We start from the raw sequence: 17852 nt of genomic DNA, 5'->3' as shown, positions 1-17852 counted from the left end.
ATACTATAACTGCCTGGTTATAGAAGAGCGAGGGAGATAGAGAAACAGGCAGAGAGTCAGAGACAGAAAGAGAGATAGAATTCCTAGAAACGATAAATAATGAAAGCTGGGTGTGTAGTGAGAGGGAGAGGGAGCAGAGGGAGAAAGAGAGGGAAAGGTTATGAAGTAAGGAAAAAACAAAGTGATGAAATTGGTATGGGAACTGGGGAAATGAAGCGTGAGATAGATAGAGGAAGTTGTAGTCAGAAGGAGGACTGGGGAAAAAAGCGGGAGTGAAGAGGGATAATGTGTGGGGAGGGAAGATGGGAGGATGATGAGTTTCAGTGCAAATAGATATTATTAGGTATGTGTGGTGGAAAGGGAGGGAGGGAGGGGAGGGGAGGGAAAGAATGGAAGGAAGGGAAGGAAGAAGAGGAGGAAGTGTTGAGAATGGAGGGAAGGAGTGAAGAACAAGGAGGGAAAGATAGGATGGAGGTAGGGTGTGGAGAGGAGGGAGGGCATGGAGGGTAAGCTGTGGTGGAAGCAGGGTAGGGAAGGGAGATAAATAGTACCAGAAGGTAGGTGTAATGAGAAGGGTAGATACGGAGTGAAGGAGTAGATGGAAGGGGTGGGGGAGAGGAGGGGAAGGGAAGGTGAGGCTTGAGATAAGGGAAGGAGGGACGGGCTACTTTACCAAGAAAGAAAGTTTGGGCATCTCTGAGTGTGTATCAGACAGTGTGTTGTTTGTTGCCTAATTATGTTGTTAGGTAAAGTTAGTAACGTTTTAATAAAGACTAGTACTCGAACAATGTTTCTTCTCACCCGTAACCATAAATCATCCCAAACTAATTTTAGATCTTGTATGTTGCTGAACTTAGTTCATATAGAAGGAAAATATACCACGACAACAACAACAACATACCATACATGGATTTTGTCACATAATACAAAGTAGGCAAATGAATGACAATAACAAGTAAAATAGAAAAAAATGGATTAATGATGAAATACAACTAAAAAAATTAATTACTGAAAAAAATTCCCTGGTAATTCTTACAGTACATCTCTGAATATAAATAGACTACATGTATTAAACCATTTTATTAGGCGTTGCTAGTTAATGGAGATATGACCAAACCTAGTGTGCAACTACTACCATGAAGCTGTTACTATAACACTTACTAGTAAAAAATTAAGAAAAACAATAGAAGAAAAAAGGAAAATGTATCGATATCAAGACAATATTTTAAGTACTACAATACCAAATTGTAACAAAATAACATTTAAAAGAAAATGCTGTAAAAAAATATTTCATACAAATATGACGTGCACAATGTCAGGTGATATTACCAGTTACAATTATTACTGTCTGACAATTAATGTTGTGATATTGTCTTATGAATCACTGTATTTTTCTGTGTCAGGGGTGTGAGTCAAGAGGATGAGTTAATGTGTCAGGGAGGTGTGTCTATGTGTCAGAGTGTGAGCCAAGATGATGAGTCAGGGAGGTGTGTCTATGTGTCAGTGGTGTGAGTCAAGAGGATGGGTCAGTGCGTCTATGTGTCTGGGATGTACGTCAAGAGGATGAATAAGTGTGTTTATGTGTCAGTGGTGTGAGTCTAGAGGATGAATCCCTGTGTCTATGTGTCTGGGATGTAAGTCAAGAAGATGCATCAGTGTGGCTATGTGTCAGTGGTGTGAGTCAAGAGGATGAGTTAATGTGTCAGGGAGGTGTGTCTATGTGTCAGAGTGTGAGCCAAGATGATGAGTCAGGGAGGTGTGTCTATGTGTCAGTGGTGTGAGTCAAGAGGATGGGTCAGTGCGTCTATGTGTCTGGGATGTACGTCAAGAGGATGAATAAGTGTGTTTATGTGTCAGTGGTGTGAGTCTAGAGGAAGAATCAGTGTGTCTATGTGTCTGGGATGTAAGTCAACAGGTTGAGTTAGTGTGTCAGGGGTGTGAATCAGGATAAAGAGGAAGTGTGTCAGGGGCCTGAGTCAGGGGTAAATCAGTGAGTCAGAGTGGTGAGAGGTGAGTCAGGCGAATGAGTCAGCGTGGTGAGTATAATGTTAACACTGTGTCGTGGTCTCATGAGGATGAGAGACGTAGCCAACTCCATGTGTTCCTGACCCTCAGGTAGACTGAGCTCCGCTGCCAACAACAACTTGGCCAAGGTGATTTTCGTCTCCATCATGGCGAACCGATTTGCTGAAGTAAAACACAAGAGATATATAACCCAAAAATGCGTCAACCCCTCCTCCACCAGCATATTTCACCTGTAGATTCGTTTCCCAGCTTATTTTACTCGAAGGTTTACCCCCACCAGCGTGAAATTTAACCACCGTAACGCTCCTTTGGTTATGTTAGGTCAGTTCAATCGATCATCAACACTCACCTATGCAAATCCTGGGGCCTAAGCCGAAGGGTAAATAAGTGGCAGTGGTGATGGAGGATTTGTTCTCGGGAAGGAAACGATCTGGGAGGAATAGCTCAGGGTCGGGCCAGTAGCGAGCATCATGGTGCAGACTCCATATCGGAATTACCACCATGTCACCAACACGTACAGTCAAATCCGTCCCGGGCAACCTATAATAAATTATGTAGGTAGTTGTTGTTCTTCTTTCATGGACAGTCGCAGGAGGTACTATTTGCAACCAACATCACACAGCCAGTGGTAACCCCTTGTAATGGTGATGTTGGGTAAATGTAAAGTGAAGCATGGGTTTACTCTATGCTTCATCGTGGTAGCCTACTGTATTGTGTTTACTTCTACACGTTCTTACATCACTACTGTCAGTCACGTTCTGGGGAAGTGTAAGCGGGTGTAGGCAAGCCATCGCATATCTCATGTCACCATGCCATGAAAACACATATATATACGAAGTTCCCAAGCGCTTTCGTGTAATATGCTGGTTATCAGAATCACGCGCACCTACGGTGATTTACTTGCATATACAGTATATATATATATATATATATATATATATATATATATATATATATATATATATATATATATATATATATATATATATATATATATATATATATAAAGAACATAAGAACATAAGAATGGAGGAAAATGCAGCGGGCCTATTGGCCCAAAACACGGGCAGTCCGTTTTACACCCAACCCCTATTGCTCATATGAGCATCCAACCTATGTTTGAAACAATTCAGCCTATTCGAGTTAATGATGATATTTGGTAACTTGTTCCATTCATAAACTACTCTGTTTCCAAACCAGTGTTTACCTATTTCACGCATAAATCTAAATTTGTCTAATTTAAAACCATTGTTACTAGTTCGCTCCTGGTTGGATAGTTTGAGTACCTTTGTAATGTCCCTTTGTTTAGCCCTGCCTTCCACTTATACACCTCTATCAGGTCGCCCTCGCTCTACATCTCTCAAGGAGTGCAAATTAAGATGCTTTAACCTGTCTCTATACTAGGTTCCTAATGCCCAGGATTAGTCTTGTCATTCTCCTCTGAATTCTTTCCAAGGATTCTATATCATTCTGTATAAGGTGACCAGAACTGAACTCGTAATCCAGGTGTGGTCTCACAAAACAGATACAGATTTAGAATGACCTCCTAGTCTTGTAACTAACACTCCTTTCGCATGCCCAAGTACTTTATTAGCCTTTGTTACGAGCAAAAACACATTGTTTACTTGGCTTAGGTTCCTACTTATCATTACTCCTAAATCTCTCTCTGAGTCGGATTTCTCTATGGCATCGTTGTTCATCTGGTATCTGGTTTCCCTGTTTACATCTCTATATTGAGTACTTTACATTTGTCGACGTTGAATTTCATCTGCCATTTTCAGACCATTCGAAAAATTTGTTTAGATCTTCCTGTAGTTTTGCCTAGTCCTCGTCAGATTTGATAACACGTCCTATTTTAGTGTCATCAACAAATTTACTTATGTTGCTGTCAATGCCGATATCTATGTCGTTTATGTATATAATAAATAATAATGGTCCAAGTACTGAGCCTTGGGGAACTCCACTTGTGACGTTGTCCAATGGGACTTAGTGCCGTTAATGCTCACTCGCTGTTTCCTGTCCTGTAACCACGCCTAATCCATTTAAGGATGTCACCTTTGATGCTGCAGCTTCTACCTTTCTAATTAGTCTTTCGTGGGGACTCTGTCGAAGGCTTTGCTAAAGTCGAGATATATACCACATCATAATTATTGCCCTCGTCCACCGATTCGAAAACTGATGAAAAGAATGTTAATAGATTAGTTAGGCAAAGAAAGTCCGCTTGTGAAGCCATGCTGGGAATCATTGATCAATCGGTGCTTCTCCAGGTGATTTCGAATAGCGTTTGAAATGATTGCTTTCAGTAATTTGCCTACTATTGATGTTAGACTCATTGGGCGTAGTTAGAAGATAGTGATCTATCCCCTTCTTGAAAATCGGTATAACATTCGCTATCCTCCAGGATTCTGGTACTACACCTGTTTTAATGACATGTTAAACAACTTTGCTAAGGGCATACTAAGCTCTTCTTACATTCCTTTAATACTCTGGCAAATATTTCCTTATATATATATATATATATATATATATATATATATATATATATATATATATATATATATATATATATATATATATATATATATATATATATATATATGATAACCACAAGGAAAAAGAAAAACACGAAGTTCCCAAAGCGCTTTCGTGTAATTCACATCTTCAGGGGTGAGTACAGACTAAAATAGAAGTGCAGAACAAGTTATTTTTATACAGAGGAGGGTGAGAACAAGTCCACAGACGTCAAGTATAGGTAATGACCCTACTAATCTTTACAAAAGCACCGCAGCGGTCGGTAGTCAGGTCAGAGGAAAGACCCAACCTTCTCACCTGGTTACAAATCTTCTTAATTACAAAATTGTCTAATTTGTACATACCGTACATACCGTTAACGGATTCGGTATGTTTAATGAGACTAGAGTCTATACTGTTCCTACTGTCAATTGAATTACAAGGTAATATTGAGGAGGCATTTTCCCAGTCAATGCAGTGAGGGCGACATGATAGAGGTGTATTAATGGAAGTCAGGGTTAAACAAAGGGGACATTACAAAGGTACTCAAACTATCCAACCAGGAGCGAACCAGTAACAATGGTTTTAAATTAGACAAATTTAGATTTCGGCGTGAAATTGGTAAACACTGGTTTGGAAACAGAGTAGTGGATGAGTGGAACAAGTTACCAAATATCATCACTAACTCGAATACGCTGAAGAGCTTCAAACATAGGTTGGATGCTTATATGAGCAATAGGGGTTGGGTATAAACGGGACTGCCCAGTATGGGTCAATAGGCCCGCTGCAGTTTCCTCCATTCTTATGTTCTTATGTTCAAATGAACGAACAGAGCATTGGATTCCTGGCCTGTCCTAACACTGTATTTATGTTGTTTAAGTATAATTGCAAGATCTATACCTGTTTGGCCTAAGTAAAACCTATTACATTCCTTGCAAGGAACTTTATAAATGCAGCCATTTGTATTATTGGGGGTTCTTGATTAACATCTGTTTAACAGTGCATGAGTTTTTAAATGCCACATTGACGTTCCAGGTTTTTAGTTGTAAAGGAATTTGAGAGAAATTTTTGTGAAATGGTAATACTAGGAGATTCTTATGGTCATGGGTGAGCTTGGGATCAGTTCTATAAAAGATTTCTTAGTAATGTTCAGGCATTTGTCTATGAAAGATCTAGGGTATTTAAGGTTTGGGCCAATAATATAGATATATTTATATTCCTCATCAATGAATTCGGGCTGCAAATTCTCAAAGCACGTAAAAACATTGTTGAAAATACTGACAGTTTAACTCTATTATGGTGGGCAGAATAATAATGAATGTATGAACACACATTAGTAGGTTTTCTATAAATACTGAGCTTAAGGTTTTACCTATTCTGTGGATCAGACAGTCTAGGAAAGGCAATTTACAGTCATGCTCCTAATTCACAGTGAATTTGATCGAGGGGCTAAGTTATTAAGTTGTGGCAGGAACGCTTTTAGGTCCTCATTACTAGGCGAGAGACATATACATCATCTACATATCTAAACCAGCAGTCTGGTTTGGAAATATATATATATATATATATATATATATATATATATATATATATATATATATATATATATATATATATATATATATATATATATATATATAAATATATATATATATATATATATATATATATATATATATATATATATATATATATTTATATATATATATATATATGTATATATATATATATATATATATATATATATATATATATATATATATATATATATATATATATACATCTTGATAAAATCACACGGGAAAATGGAAACAACAGGCACCTTAGTTTTCGTCTTTTATTCAAGACATCTTCAGAGGCAACTGAAGATGTCTTGAATAAAACAGCAGAATATTTACATTTTCATTGTGGATTTACATGAAATATATATACTTATATATATATATATACATATATATATATATATATATATATATATATATATATATATATATATATATATATATATATATATATATATATATATAAATATATATATATATATATATATACATATATTTTTTAGGACAGTACAGAGGAAATTCCAAAGACTCCTCCGTGACTTGGCATATACAGCATAATTTTATCACCCAAAAAATATCCATGACTTACGTTTTTTTCTTTTTCGGTTACGTAAGAACTTAATTTATCATCTAGAATTATGTACTAAAGAGGATTATCTCATATCCTAACCTCCTCCCTCTCATACGTCCACCAGCTACATTATCTTATCACGTAAATCAATTATTTTAATGATATGGTAAGTGATTTAGCTCACACCAAAAGTCAAAGTGAACTGGTGGCTTCGGTCTAAATGAATGGAACCTATTGTCTAAACACTAAGGTGAATGTTTATCGCAAGCGTAGTGTGCATTTAATCACTTTTTTTTTTCTGTGCAGGTCAATCTTGTTTCCGCGAACATATTTATGGCTCATTCACCATCTTGGAAATGCGGTATGAGCCACATGAATAGGGGGCTCTTTATTGATGCCTCAACTTACAGAGTAAAAGGCAGTTTGCTGCACAATGGCAATGCTTTACCTTCTCTACCAGTTGTACATTTTGTTATCTTGAAGGAGATTTATGATAACCGTAGTTTCATTTTCAGCTGTATCAAGTATTCTTATCGGTGTTTGGAGGGGTTTGTATGATGTGTGTGTGTGGGTGGTGCAGTGTGCGGTGTGTGTTTTGTTGATTAATGGTATGTGTTTCTGTGTTATTGTAAGTAAAACATACCGATAAGTTTTGGTACAGCGGCGCTCAATATTCGGCGCTGGTGGATACAACCTGAGCGCCTCTGCAACAAAAGAAATACATAACGCGTCATATTACAGTTTGATAGATGATATTGATATTCAATAAAATCGGTATTCAAGTTTACATCGAGTGAGGATGTGGACAGACTATGCCGATATACAATATACCTAGAAAGTACAGATATACAATATGCTATACATAGACTACAGATTTTCACTCACAGTAATGTATTGTATTTTTTACATCTATGAGTTTCTTTAATTTTTAATTGTGAATGTTGAGATTACATAAGCCTTTAGAGAGAGAGAGAGAGAGGTGAGTCGAGAGAAGGAATGGATGAATCAGATGAGCTTTAACATGGCTTGCGTTGTTCAGCAGTCAAAGGTAATTTTTCGTTCTATGCAGAGAGTTTGAATTAGGTCACTTAATAATTCAAAGGAGATGCGTTTGTGGTGTTTAGTTGGGCATGTGGTTAGCGGTAGAGCAGAAAGGTCATCATAAGAGAAGAAACGCTTGAACATGCTAACCTAACCTAACCTAACCTAACCTAATCTAACCTGTCAACATAAAACCTAACTAAATAATTAATAGTCCAACCATACATAATCTAGCCTAACTAAAGCCAACCATACGTTACCTAAGCTAATCCAACTAAAAATAACCTAACTTATCCCAATCATACATAACCTAACCTAACCTAACTAAGCCCAACCATACATAACCTAACCTAACCATACATACCTAACTATATCATACAAAACCTAATCATATCATACATAATATAACTCACCCATTATGCAAGCCTCCAAAAACTTTGAGTCCAAAATGACTTGATAAGTTAGTTCACCATGAAGCTGAACTAACTCTTGCACCTCCCGGCGGACACGTTGTTGGTGTATTGGATTCTTTGCTAGGAGGAAGGTGATGAATGACAGGGTGGAGGACACGGTGTCGTAGCCAGCCAGGAGGAACAACACGCTCTGAGCAATGATGGTCTTCTCGTCCAGAATAAAACATCATAATAGATAAGCAAAAAATTTATTTTATACTACACTGTACATGTATAAATAATCTATATAGCAGGATGTCTCAAAATATGTATACACAATGACTAATAGAGATTTTGGTGGCGATCGTGAGGACTTTGTTGCAGCAGTCAGCATTGTCCTCACTGGTGGGAGACTTCGCACATCAACAAGTGATGCGATCGCCACGAAAAACTGGGTGTTTGTTTGTTTATTTGTCTTTCTACTTTATTTAGTGTCATCTCATGCCTCGGATGGATAAGAAATACTGTTCGGGGTTACTTGTCAATGTAAGAATCTTTATTTTATTGAGTTGAGCTCGCTAGTGCACTTGGTATATTAGACCTCAAAATATTACCCAAAGAGGTGACAAGGTCAATATTAACCCATCTATATCAGTATACGCTGTCAATAGCAATGAAGAATGATGGAAATAGAGAATGGGAATCTGGGCAAATGAGAGATGCGCCGTGTCACTGCCTGTCCAAGAACATAACTCAGACACCATTCTTTCCAGCCTCACTGCTGTACGTAGACGTTCCAGACTCTTCTCCTGCTTTAGCTTCTTCTTCGCTTCTTGGTTTGTGTCTGTTACTTCGCACCATCTGTGTGTTTTTTAGTCAGCAGTGTTGTTTTGGTAGTTAATGGGTTGTTTGGTTTGTGCAGTGCCTTTCGTGCTTCGGCCATTTACAGGCATTTTACTTTTCCCTGTTTACGTGTTTTAGTGCCCCCCCCCTTTTTGCTTCTTGTGTGGTGCTTCACGCTAAGGGCGTCGTTTCATTGTTTGTTTTTCCCCACTTGGATGGCCCTCTTTTTAAGCTCTCTATTTGTGTTTTCTCTTGTCCAGTCCCAGGCACCGAGTCATTACTCGGTTTTGTTGTCTGGCTCAGTTTTGGTGGCACAGAGAGACGTCTGTAGTCCCTTCTTCTTCCCTGCTCCATTGTTTTCACCTTTTTATTTTTTGCATCCCCAGCTCCAGAAGATGCCCTGCTCGGCTCTGGGGTGTTCGGCGAAGTTCCAAAGGATGGCCACTCCGCCTGTACATGCCCAGTGTATGGTGTGCTCTGATGGGTGGCAGGGCTTCTCCGCGACGCCGACAGAGATGTGGACACCTTCCACTTTTTCTGGCAAAAGCTTCACCACCACTGGGCGGCATCCTCTAGTTCCGCCAGACACCGGGGCTTTCCCCTCTCTTGGAGGGACTAGGATCTCTGTTCTCAGTTGAGGATGCATCGCCACCTAGGCCCCTTGGGTAGAGACTACTGTACCAAGGACCCCAGGCCGATCTCCACTCCTCCAACTTCCCAATCGGCCACCGGGGAGCCCACCTCTCCCGCCCTGGGGCTTCGCCTCCAGCAGCTCTCCCTCTTGCCCTTCCGGGAGTCGAGTGCTCACTCTTTGTCCTGTCGCCACCGTCACCGCTTGGGGATGACGCTAAGTCCTTATACAACAGGCACCACCCATCCAGGTCGCCTAGGACAGCGGCCAAGGAGAAACGGGCTAGCTAGGTGTAAGCGGCGGTCCTCCAACCCCGTGACTCCGCCAGGGCCCCAGCTGTGTTGTCCTGGCAGCCCAGAGTGTCATTGGAGAAGAGGTCCTCACCCCCTCTGGACCTCCACCTTCACCAGCCTTTGCTAGGTGGCTAGCCTAGGACGGACCATTCTCCTCTTCCGACCTCCTATGGCTCCCAATTTCACCCGTGCTAGGCGCAATTCGATGGCGCCGCCGGTTCCCAGCCACCCAGACGTCGTATCCGGAGATGCTGGCCACCCTGGACAATACACCCACACCCCCCAGCCCTGCCATTGAAGATAATTTTTTTTTTATTATTTTTTTTACAGGGATTAGCCCACCAGGGCACAGGTCGAACGACCCACAAAGGGGCCTATAGGTAGAGGGCGAAAAAATGAGAACAAAGAAATAAAAAATAGAGAAGAAAAAGGATGTACTCTGTTAATCTACACCACGAGGATGCTGGAAAAACCAACTTTTTAAAGTGAGACAGATTGTATAAGTATAGAAACACAGAAGAAGGCAGAGCAATCCACAGTTTGGCTGTGTGAGGAAAGAAGGATGTACTATAACGGGTTATTCTAGTGTGACCAACATCCACAGAGAAATGGTGGGCACCGCAGGCAAGACTTCCCTCTTTTGGTTTCTCTCCCCTACTTTGTTTTCTCATCACTAGCTTCCTTGAGAACTTATCCATGGCAGTTGTTGTCGAGGGATCGGCTTCTCGCTCTTTCTCTACCAGTAGTGGCATCCTACAGGGTTCTGTTCTTTCACCAACTCTCTTCCTTCTTTTTATATGGCCTAGAAATCACACATCCTTAGTATAACTAAAGCTGCCTCCCGAAAGTTGGGAATACTGTACAGATGCCGCAGCTACTTCACTCCTGAGCAGTTGCTCCAAGTATATAAGGGATTCATTCGTCCTAACTTGGAATACTGCTCTCATATCTGGGGTGGCTCTTCATCTGTCCAACTATTAGATAGGGTGGAATCAAAGGCATTTCGTCTTATTAACTCTCCTCCTTTAGTCGACAATCTCTCTTTCCTTTCTCTTCACCGCAACGTTGCTTCACTCTCTCTCTCTTTTACAAGTACTATAACAGGCAATGTTCGGTGGATTTGGCATCCTGTGTACCGCCGGCAAGGCCGTGGGATCGTTACATACGTCTTGCCCGCGGTGCCCACCGTTTCTCTGTGGATGTCGGTCACACGAGAATAACCCGTTATAGTACCCCCTTCTTTCCTCACACAGCCAAACTGTGGAATGCTCTGCCTTCTTCTGTGTTTCCATGCTCTTACAATCTGTCTCACTTTAAAACGCTGGTTTCCGGCATCTTCGTGGTGTAGATTAATACAGTATAGCCCTTTTTTTTTCTATATTTACAATTTCTCTCCGTTCTTTTTTTTTTCGCCCCCCAGGCTCCGTTGTGGATCGTTTGACCTGTGCCCGGGTGGGCTAATTCCCGTAAAAAAAAAAAAGGACGTGTGTTACGAGCCCACGGCCATGCCGGCGGTACACAGGATGCCAAATCCACTGAACATTGCCCGTTAAAGTACCTGTAAAAGAGAGAGAGTGAAGCAATATTGCGGCGAAGAGAAAGGGAAGAAAGATTGTCATCTAAAGAAGGAGAGTTACTAAGACGAAAAGCCTTTGATTCAACCCTATCTAACAGTTGGACAGATGAAGAGCCATCCCAGATATGAGCGCAGTACTCCAAATTAGGACGAAAAAATCCCTTATATACTTGAAGCAAATGCTCTGGAGTGAAGTACCTACTGCATTTGTACAGTATTCCCAACTTTCGAGAGGCAGAATGATTTCGTCCTGAAATGTAATTGGTGGGAGATCGTCTAATTTAGTAAGTGCAATTGGTAAATACTGAGTTTTATTACTGTGGAATTTAACCAAGGTTCTACCTCCCCATTCAGAGATGCTGCACAGATCCGCATTGATAGAAGTAATTATATTAGCTCTAGAAACAGATCTAGTTTGAGAAATAGGCGGAAGGGGAAAATGTGAAAAAGAGTGAAGAGTAGAATCATCAGCATAAGAATGGTTAGAATTAGTTGTAGTGTGAAGTAAATCATTGATATTGGAGGCTCTGTCTTCCTGGTTCGGGACGCAGCTGCAGCAGGAGCAGACCCAGGCCCCACTCCAGCCAACATCCTGTAGCACGGAGATCCCGCCATCGCTTCCCCTCCCAGGACCTATTAGTGTTCTCGGAGTCTGGTTCCAAGCCGAGGGGGCCGGGTCCTCATAGGGGCTGCCTGACACCCGACCCGTCCCAGGGGCCGGTCTCAGCAACATCTCCAGTCCTTATAAGGCCCAGACCTTCGTCAAGAGAAGGGAACTTCCCTGCACCTACGGACGCTCTTTTAAGACACCTGATGACAACATTAGCCAGGGGGCGTACAAATGGGTTCGGGTTTCAGGGGATTGGTTTGTGCACTGGCTTTAGAGGAGACTGGCCATTTTTTTGCGTGTAAAGCGAGGGAAGGACCTAGTTCTCTCTCCCCGTTCCGACCTAAAGGCCCGACGACGGACGGACGACTTAGGTTCGGAGTATTGAGTTCGGACAGCTCCGCCTGTCGAGAAGGGGGATGACTCAGCTCCGTTAGGAACGTCCGCGGTCGTGGCCCTGGACACCTTAGACTCTCTGGCCTTCTGTTCTGTACTGTTCACGGCAGGTCCGTCCAGAGTGGCAACACTACAGGACGGTAGTAGGTGTGCCCTGGCGGCCGGCCAGTAACTCTTTCCCAGGGAAATTAGGGCCTAGACCTCCATTGGAGCTGGGCTGCGGTTGCTGGAAGGAACAGCTCTCACATCACCTACCCCTCATTGGCCCTTGCAGTTTTATCTCCCAGGATGACCGGGTAAAAGACGAGTTGATGCAGTTGTCGTGGGTTCCGAAATTAACCCAGTCCTCTCCCATGGCAGGCCTCTCAGGTTGTCCCGATTACATGACCATGGACGCCATGGAGAGGTAGAAGGCGGCCGTCGAATTCTCCACTACGGTAGGACTGGCCCAACTCGGCGCCTGGTTGAAAGCACGCCGACAACCCCAATTCCTCCACCCAGATTCGGCATCCAGCGTCTACAAGGCCCTTTCTACCCTCGCTCCTGGACTCGCCCTGGCCTCGGCCTTCAACCTTTGCCCTTCTTTCTGGTTGGGATGATTCCTGGCTCTTTCGTGGCTGGGCATCTAGGGTCGTCAGACAAGGCCTAACCTGGCAAGGGACCCGCCCGCCTCTCCTAAGGACAACCAGACTACCCAGGACGAAGCCATCTGATTCGAAATGGAGCACAGCAGCCGTTTTTCTGCCTCAACAGCCAGGGCACGGTCCACCCAGCCCAATTGCTGTCACTCTCGGAGCAGATCTTGGTGGGTACACAACATGTCTCTTGCCATGTCCCGGGAATCAAGAACGGCTGGGCAGACGCAATCTCTCGCTTCAAGGGGACGTCAGTAGAGTGGACACTACGCCAAAGTGTATTTAAGTTACTGATAGAGAGGTGGGGGCGGATGTAGACCTCTTTGCCTCTCAGACATCCACTCAGCTCCCAGTTTACTTGAGTCGGTTGACGCCGACACCAAGGCCAGATGCCTTCACGGACTTCTACCTGTTCCCACCCGCTTGCTCCAAAGTTCCTACTACTGGTCTGCCACAAACTTCGCAGCTTCAACGGAAAGGTCCTCCTCCTGGCCACCTACTGGCCAGCTCAACCATGGTTCTCAGAGCTACGAGGCTGGAGCCCTCATCCATTGATGTTGGGGAACGCCTGCCTCTTCGATCCCTTCGTTTTCAGGCTACAGAGATCACTTCACTTACGGTGGAGTTTCTGCGTGCCTCCCTGAGCAGACTGTATTCTCCTAGAGTGGTGCAGGACATCTTGGCATGAGTAAGACAATACGAGTCCTGCTGGAAACCCTTCCAGTAGTACCTCAAGGAGCAAGGATCTCCACGCCTCTGAAAGTGTAGTTCTAGAGTTTCTATCATCTCTAGTGTACGAGCGTGACAGATCTATCCCTACCATCTCCATCCACCTGGCTGCCCTCACTGACCCCCTGGATTACGGGTGCAGTGTGAAGGTTAAAAACAGGTCGGTTACCCTGCTGAAGCGGGGCCTCTTCCACCAGCGACCACCTGCTAGACCACTACGGACCTTCTGGTCTTCACTCTTCAGGCCCGGTAAGTACTACTCCTTCAGACCTGTGAACTATACTCACAACCTAGCCTGAAGGCCTCTGGCCGTATGTTGCTTGTTTTCCTTTTGTTCTTGTTACTATGAAGGTTTTACCATGACATAGATTAATCTGATATCTGTTTCACCCCAGGATCCATTCACCATCCGACCAAAAAGGACTGCCTACTACAGAAGGCCCTCTTCCTCGTAGCGCTGGCCACGGGCTTCAGGTCCTCCCAGCTCAAGGCACTCATGAGGTACGACCACTGGACCTCCTTTACCCAAGGAGATTCTGGAGTGTCCCTGGCACCTTTTCCCACCTCCCTGGCGAAAAATGAGCTGGAGAACCACAGGCTCCTGCCAGTAGCATTTCTTGCATGCAAGGTGGAGGGCGAGCATCACCGTCTCTGCCCGGTCGGGACCCTACGCCAATACCTTTCGGTTACAGCAGATCACATCACCAGCCAGCATCATCTCTTCATTCATCCTCGGTCGGGTCGCCCGCTGTCAGTCAGAGGATTGACAGACAGGTTGTGGCAGGTTGTAGAGGAGGCTGACCCTAGGAAGGACCCACGTCCCCACGACATGCAGGGTGTAGCGGCTTCACTGGCTTTCTTGAGGGCCCACTCCCTCTCACAGGTCTGGGAACGGGGTCAGTGGAAATCGGCCTCCTGCTTCAAAGTAAGATACCTGTTTCATCAAGTGTCAGACGCACCCTGCGTCGCAATGGGTCTTACCCCTCGAGCCACAGACAGCACACTAGAAAAATATTAATGTAGCTTAATCTAGAATAAATAAAATTCAACTGTCCATGTGTGTTCTCACTGCTCCCCTTACATCCTAGCATCCTCCTTCCTGTTGAATTTAGTAAGTGCACTAGCGAGCTCAACTCACTGAAATAAGGGCTTTGAAGCTTGCTGAATACCCTATTTTTGTTTATGAGCGAAGTTAGTGCATGCACTTATCCCGCCCTTCCTTCTGCTCCATTTCCCTCCTATTCCTGATGTAGAGTTTTGGAAAGGAATGAGGTCTGATTTATGTTCTCAGACAAGCAGTGACACAGCCCAGCTCTGTTGCCCAGATTCCCATTCTCTGTTTCTAATTTTCTTTATTGCTAGTCGCAGCCTATACTGATATAGATGTGTTAATATTGGCCTTGTCATCTCCTTGGGTGATATCTTGAGGTCTGATATAGCAAGTGCACTAGCTTCGCTCACTCACCAAAAATATGCTTTTCAGCAAGCAGCAAAGACCCCATTAAGGCTGACTGATGAGGCAAGTTAGGTTTGACACATTCACAGTACCCCAGATTTGTCTTACCATCTTTTGAAGGAGCTTGGGTTTGGTCGTTGATGTGCTGGTTGTTGTTCTGGGTAGTGTGGTCGTTGTTTTGGGTGGTGTGATCGTTGTTCTGGGTGGTGTGGTCGTTGTTCTGGGCGGTGTGGTCGTTGTTTTGGATGGTGAGGTTTTTTTTATGGGTAATAGAAGGTTCGTCAGTAGCACTGGCCTCCAGTAATAGGTCTAGGAAATCTCCGCGTCGCTGACCTTCTTGTCTCAGCTGTATGGCCTTCTTCGCCACATTCTTGAAGAACAGAAACTCAGGACGTTCTCTTGTAAGTCCTAGAGCACTACTTAGCTTTGGAAAAATTCTCCTAAGAGCAATTTTCATGATGGAAGTAAATGAAAAGTAAAAGAGTTTATCTGCTTGTTTAGCGAAATTTCTAATTTCATCGTCTTTAGAATCACAGTCAACACCAAAAGCACAGGAAGCTATAGTCTCTATAGTAAAACATGCAAAGTTGTATTTCATGTCAGTGTAGTATTTCTCAGCAGACTGTTTGAGAGAGAAGGAGACGAGAGCATCAGCCTTCTCACAAATGAGAGGAAACATCACGTGCATTTTGCCAGAGGTGAAAGTCGGAGACATCACGGATCGTAGTGCTTTCCACTCACCACCCATTTTATTAAATAGCATGAGGTTTACAACATTATTGTTGTTAAAGGTTCCAATACCGCGACGGTTAACGAAATGGTCAAAATCCTTAACACAGATGTGTTTTATGAGATGTGGATCGCCGATCAACAGGAGAGGATTATGTAATTCATACAGTCCACAGAATCTGGCTCCACCGTACTTGTGATAGATCTGTAAAAACAGTAATAAGAGCTGGTCAGTCCTCAAGACTATATGATGTTTGCAGATCACCTGCTAATTCCGCCTTATGATCAAAACAACGTTACCTGGGGGTGGGGGTTAGGTTAAAGACGGAGACATTGACAAACCAAGATAAAAACCAAGAGAATGACAAACTTAGATAAAAGAGGAAATATCCGAAGCAGCCACTAACCTCCCAGAAGTATAGCTGTTTCGACTGTGTGGGAGAGAATAGCTTGTGCAAGTGGCCCAGGAAAGGAAGGTAAGGTGGGGTGGACACTCCTCGGGCAGACCAATAGTTATGCCGCCTCCTGGTGTATGCCCACGATCCCATCACGCCCACCATCAATAGAATCCACACCTCCACGCCCATCACTATTAACAACCACGACCCCAGCACGCCCACCACCGTTAATAACCACGCCTCCATGCCCATCCTGTAAGGGAAATAGAAAAGCTGGTTAATGGCGCAGAGGATATACAGTAACACGATGGAGTAATACAAAAACCCGGAGCAGTATAATGACACATTTGGTAGTAGGTATACAGTAGCATAAGATTATATCAGAATAAAAAAAATACATCGCTTAACCTACTAACTCCAGAATACTTTAAATATGGCCAATCCTATGAATGACTGTACCCTTATTCCAGCTAACCTCTACCAGGCACCCACAAGACGTGACCCAGCAACGCCACTTGAACATAGGCTTTTTCATGGATAGTTTCACTGTGCAATCCCTCCTTCCCCCACCGTCTCCCGTCTCCTAACGTCACACCGCCTCATCACCACCACTACCAAACAACAAATAACAATTAGAAGGCAATTAAGTTATATTTGATAATCTGAATACAAACTATAACAAATGAGGAAATAACAGCATTCGTAAATAAGAGGAGGAATGCATGCTTAACAATTTAGTCTGACCACAATTAAAAGGTTGTGTCATGCCATTCAGCTAGATATACTGTAAAAGATTCAGAAACATTTCATAGAACTTTTAAACACCGAGTCTGAGTAACTTGGAATGAGTTGCCAGGTGCTCCAGGTAATGCTACAGCCTAGTGATTTGTCAACGTCTCATCTTCCCATTGGTAAACTAGTGAGATAATTATACATTTTATAGAACCTACAAGTCTAACTTCCTCTATCTCTAATCTCCTATGCGATATTTCTTCCTCTTTCCCTTCCTCTCTCCATTAACATGCGTACACCCCTTTAAAACCTAGCCAGTTTCCATAAAACCTCTCCCTATCAGGTCTGTGGTCTTTCATTTTAAGAAGCGCAAGAAACTTTAAACATGATTAGGTGATAATATGTGGTCGGGTGTTATATTAAATTCTGGATATGATTGTAGATATTCTTTGCAAGAATTAACTAATACATATATAAACGTCATAGTCCAGCGGACAGAGACCATCCCCCATCCCCCCCCTCTTGCTTATTTTGCTAAGGAGTATTTCTAATTTGGTATGATCCTAGGCAATATGAATCCATTAGTTAGCACTCTCAAACGTGGCGGAGGATGTTACGCATAACCTCTCAAACCTATTACACTACCAAACTAAATAGTTAATGACACCCGCATCTTATGCATGTCGTCAAGCAGTCTGATAAAACGCCTGTGATAGGCAGGTCAA

The 17852-nt window shown here is 42.9% G+C and overlaps 1 protein-coding gene across 1 annotated transcript in view; it reads right to left on the bottom strand.

Moving 5' to 3' along the window:
- Nucleotides 1-1664: 1664 nt before the first annotated feature.
- Nucleotides 1665-17852, bottom strand: part of LOC121854566 (cytochrome P450 9e2-like) — a 28982-nt gene continuing 12794 nt past the window's right edge. Inside the window, exons 2-7 of the mRNA XM_042349246.1 lie at nucleotides 16405-16648; nucleotides 15377-16202; nucleotides 8124-8342; nucleotides 7313-7373; nucleotides 2375-2565; nucleotides 1665-2187 (exon numbers count right to left, since the gene is read on the bottom strand). Of these exons, the coding sequence (XP_042205180.1) occupies nucleotides 1988-2187; nucleotides 2375-2565; nucleotides 7313-7373; nucleotides 8124-8342; nucleotides 15377-16202; nucleotides 16405-16647 (1740 nt within the window). The 5' untranslated portion in view covers nucleotide 16648 and the 3' untranslated portion in view covers nucleotides 1665-1987. The remainder of the gene's footprint in view (nucleotides 2188-2374; nucleotides 2566-7312; nucleotides 7374-8123; nucleotides 8343-15376; nucleotides 16203-16404; nucleotides 16649-17852) is intronic.

This window comes from Homarus americanus, unplaced genomic scaffold (assembly GCF_018991925.1).
Source record: "Homarus americanus isolate GMGI-L3 unplaced genomic scaffold, GMGI_Hamer_2.0 scaffold15712, whole genome shotgun sequence".
In the NCBI taxonomy this organism is placed as follows: domain Eukaryota; kingdom Metazoa; phylum Arthropoda; class Malacostraca; order Decapoda; family Nephropidae; genus Homarus; species Homarus americanus.
Note: the sequence above shows the minus strand (reverse complement) of the source record. Positions and strands in the feature narration are given on the sequence as shown.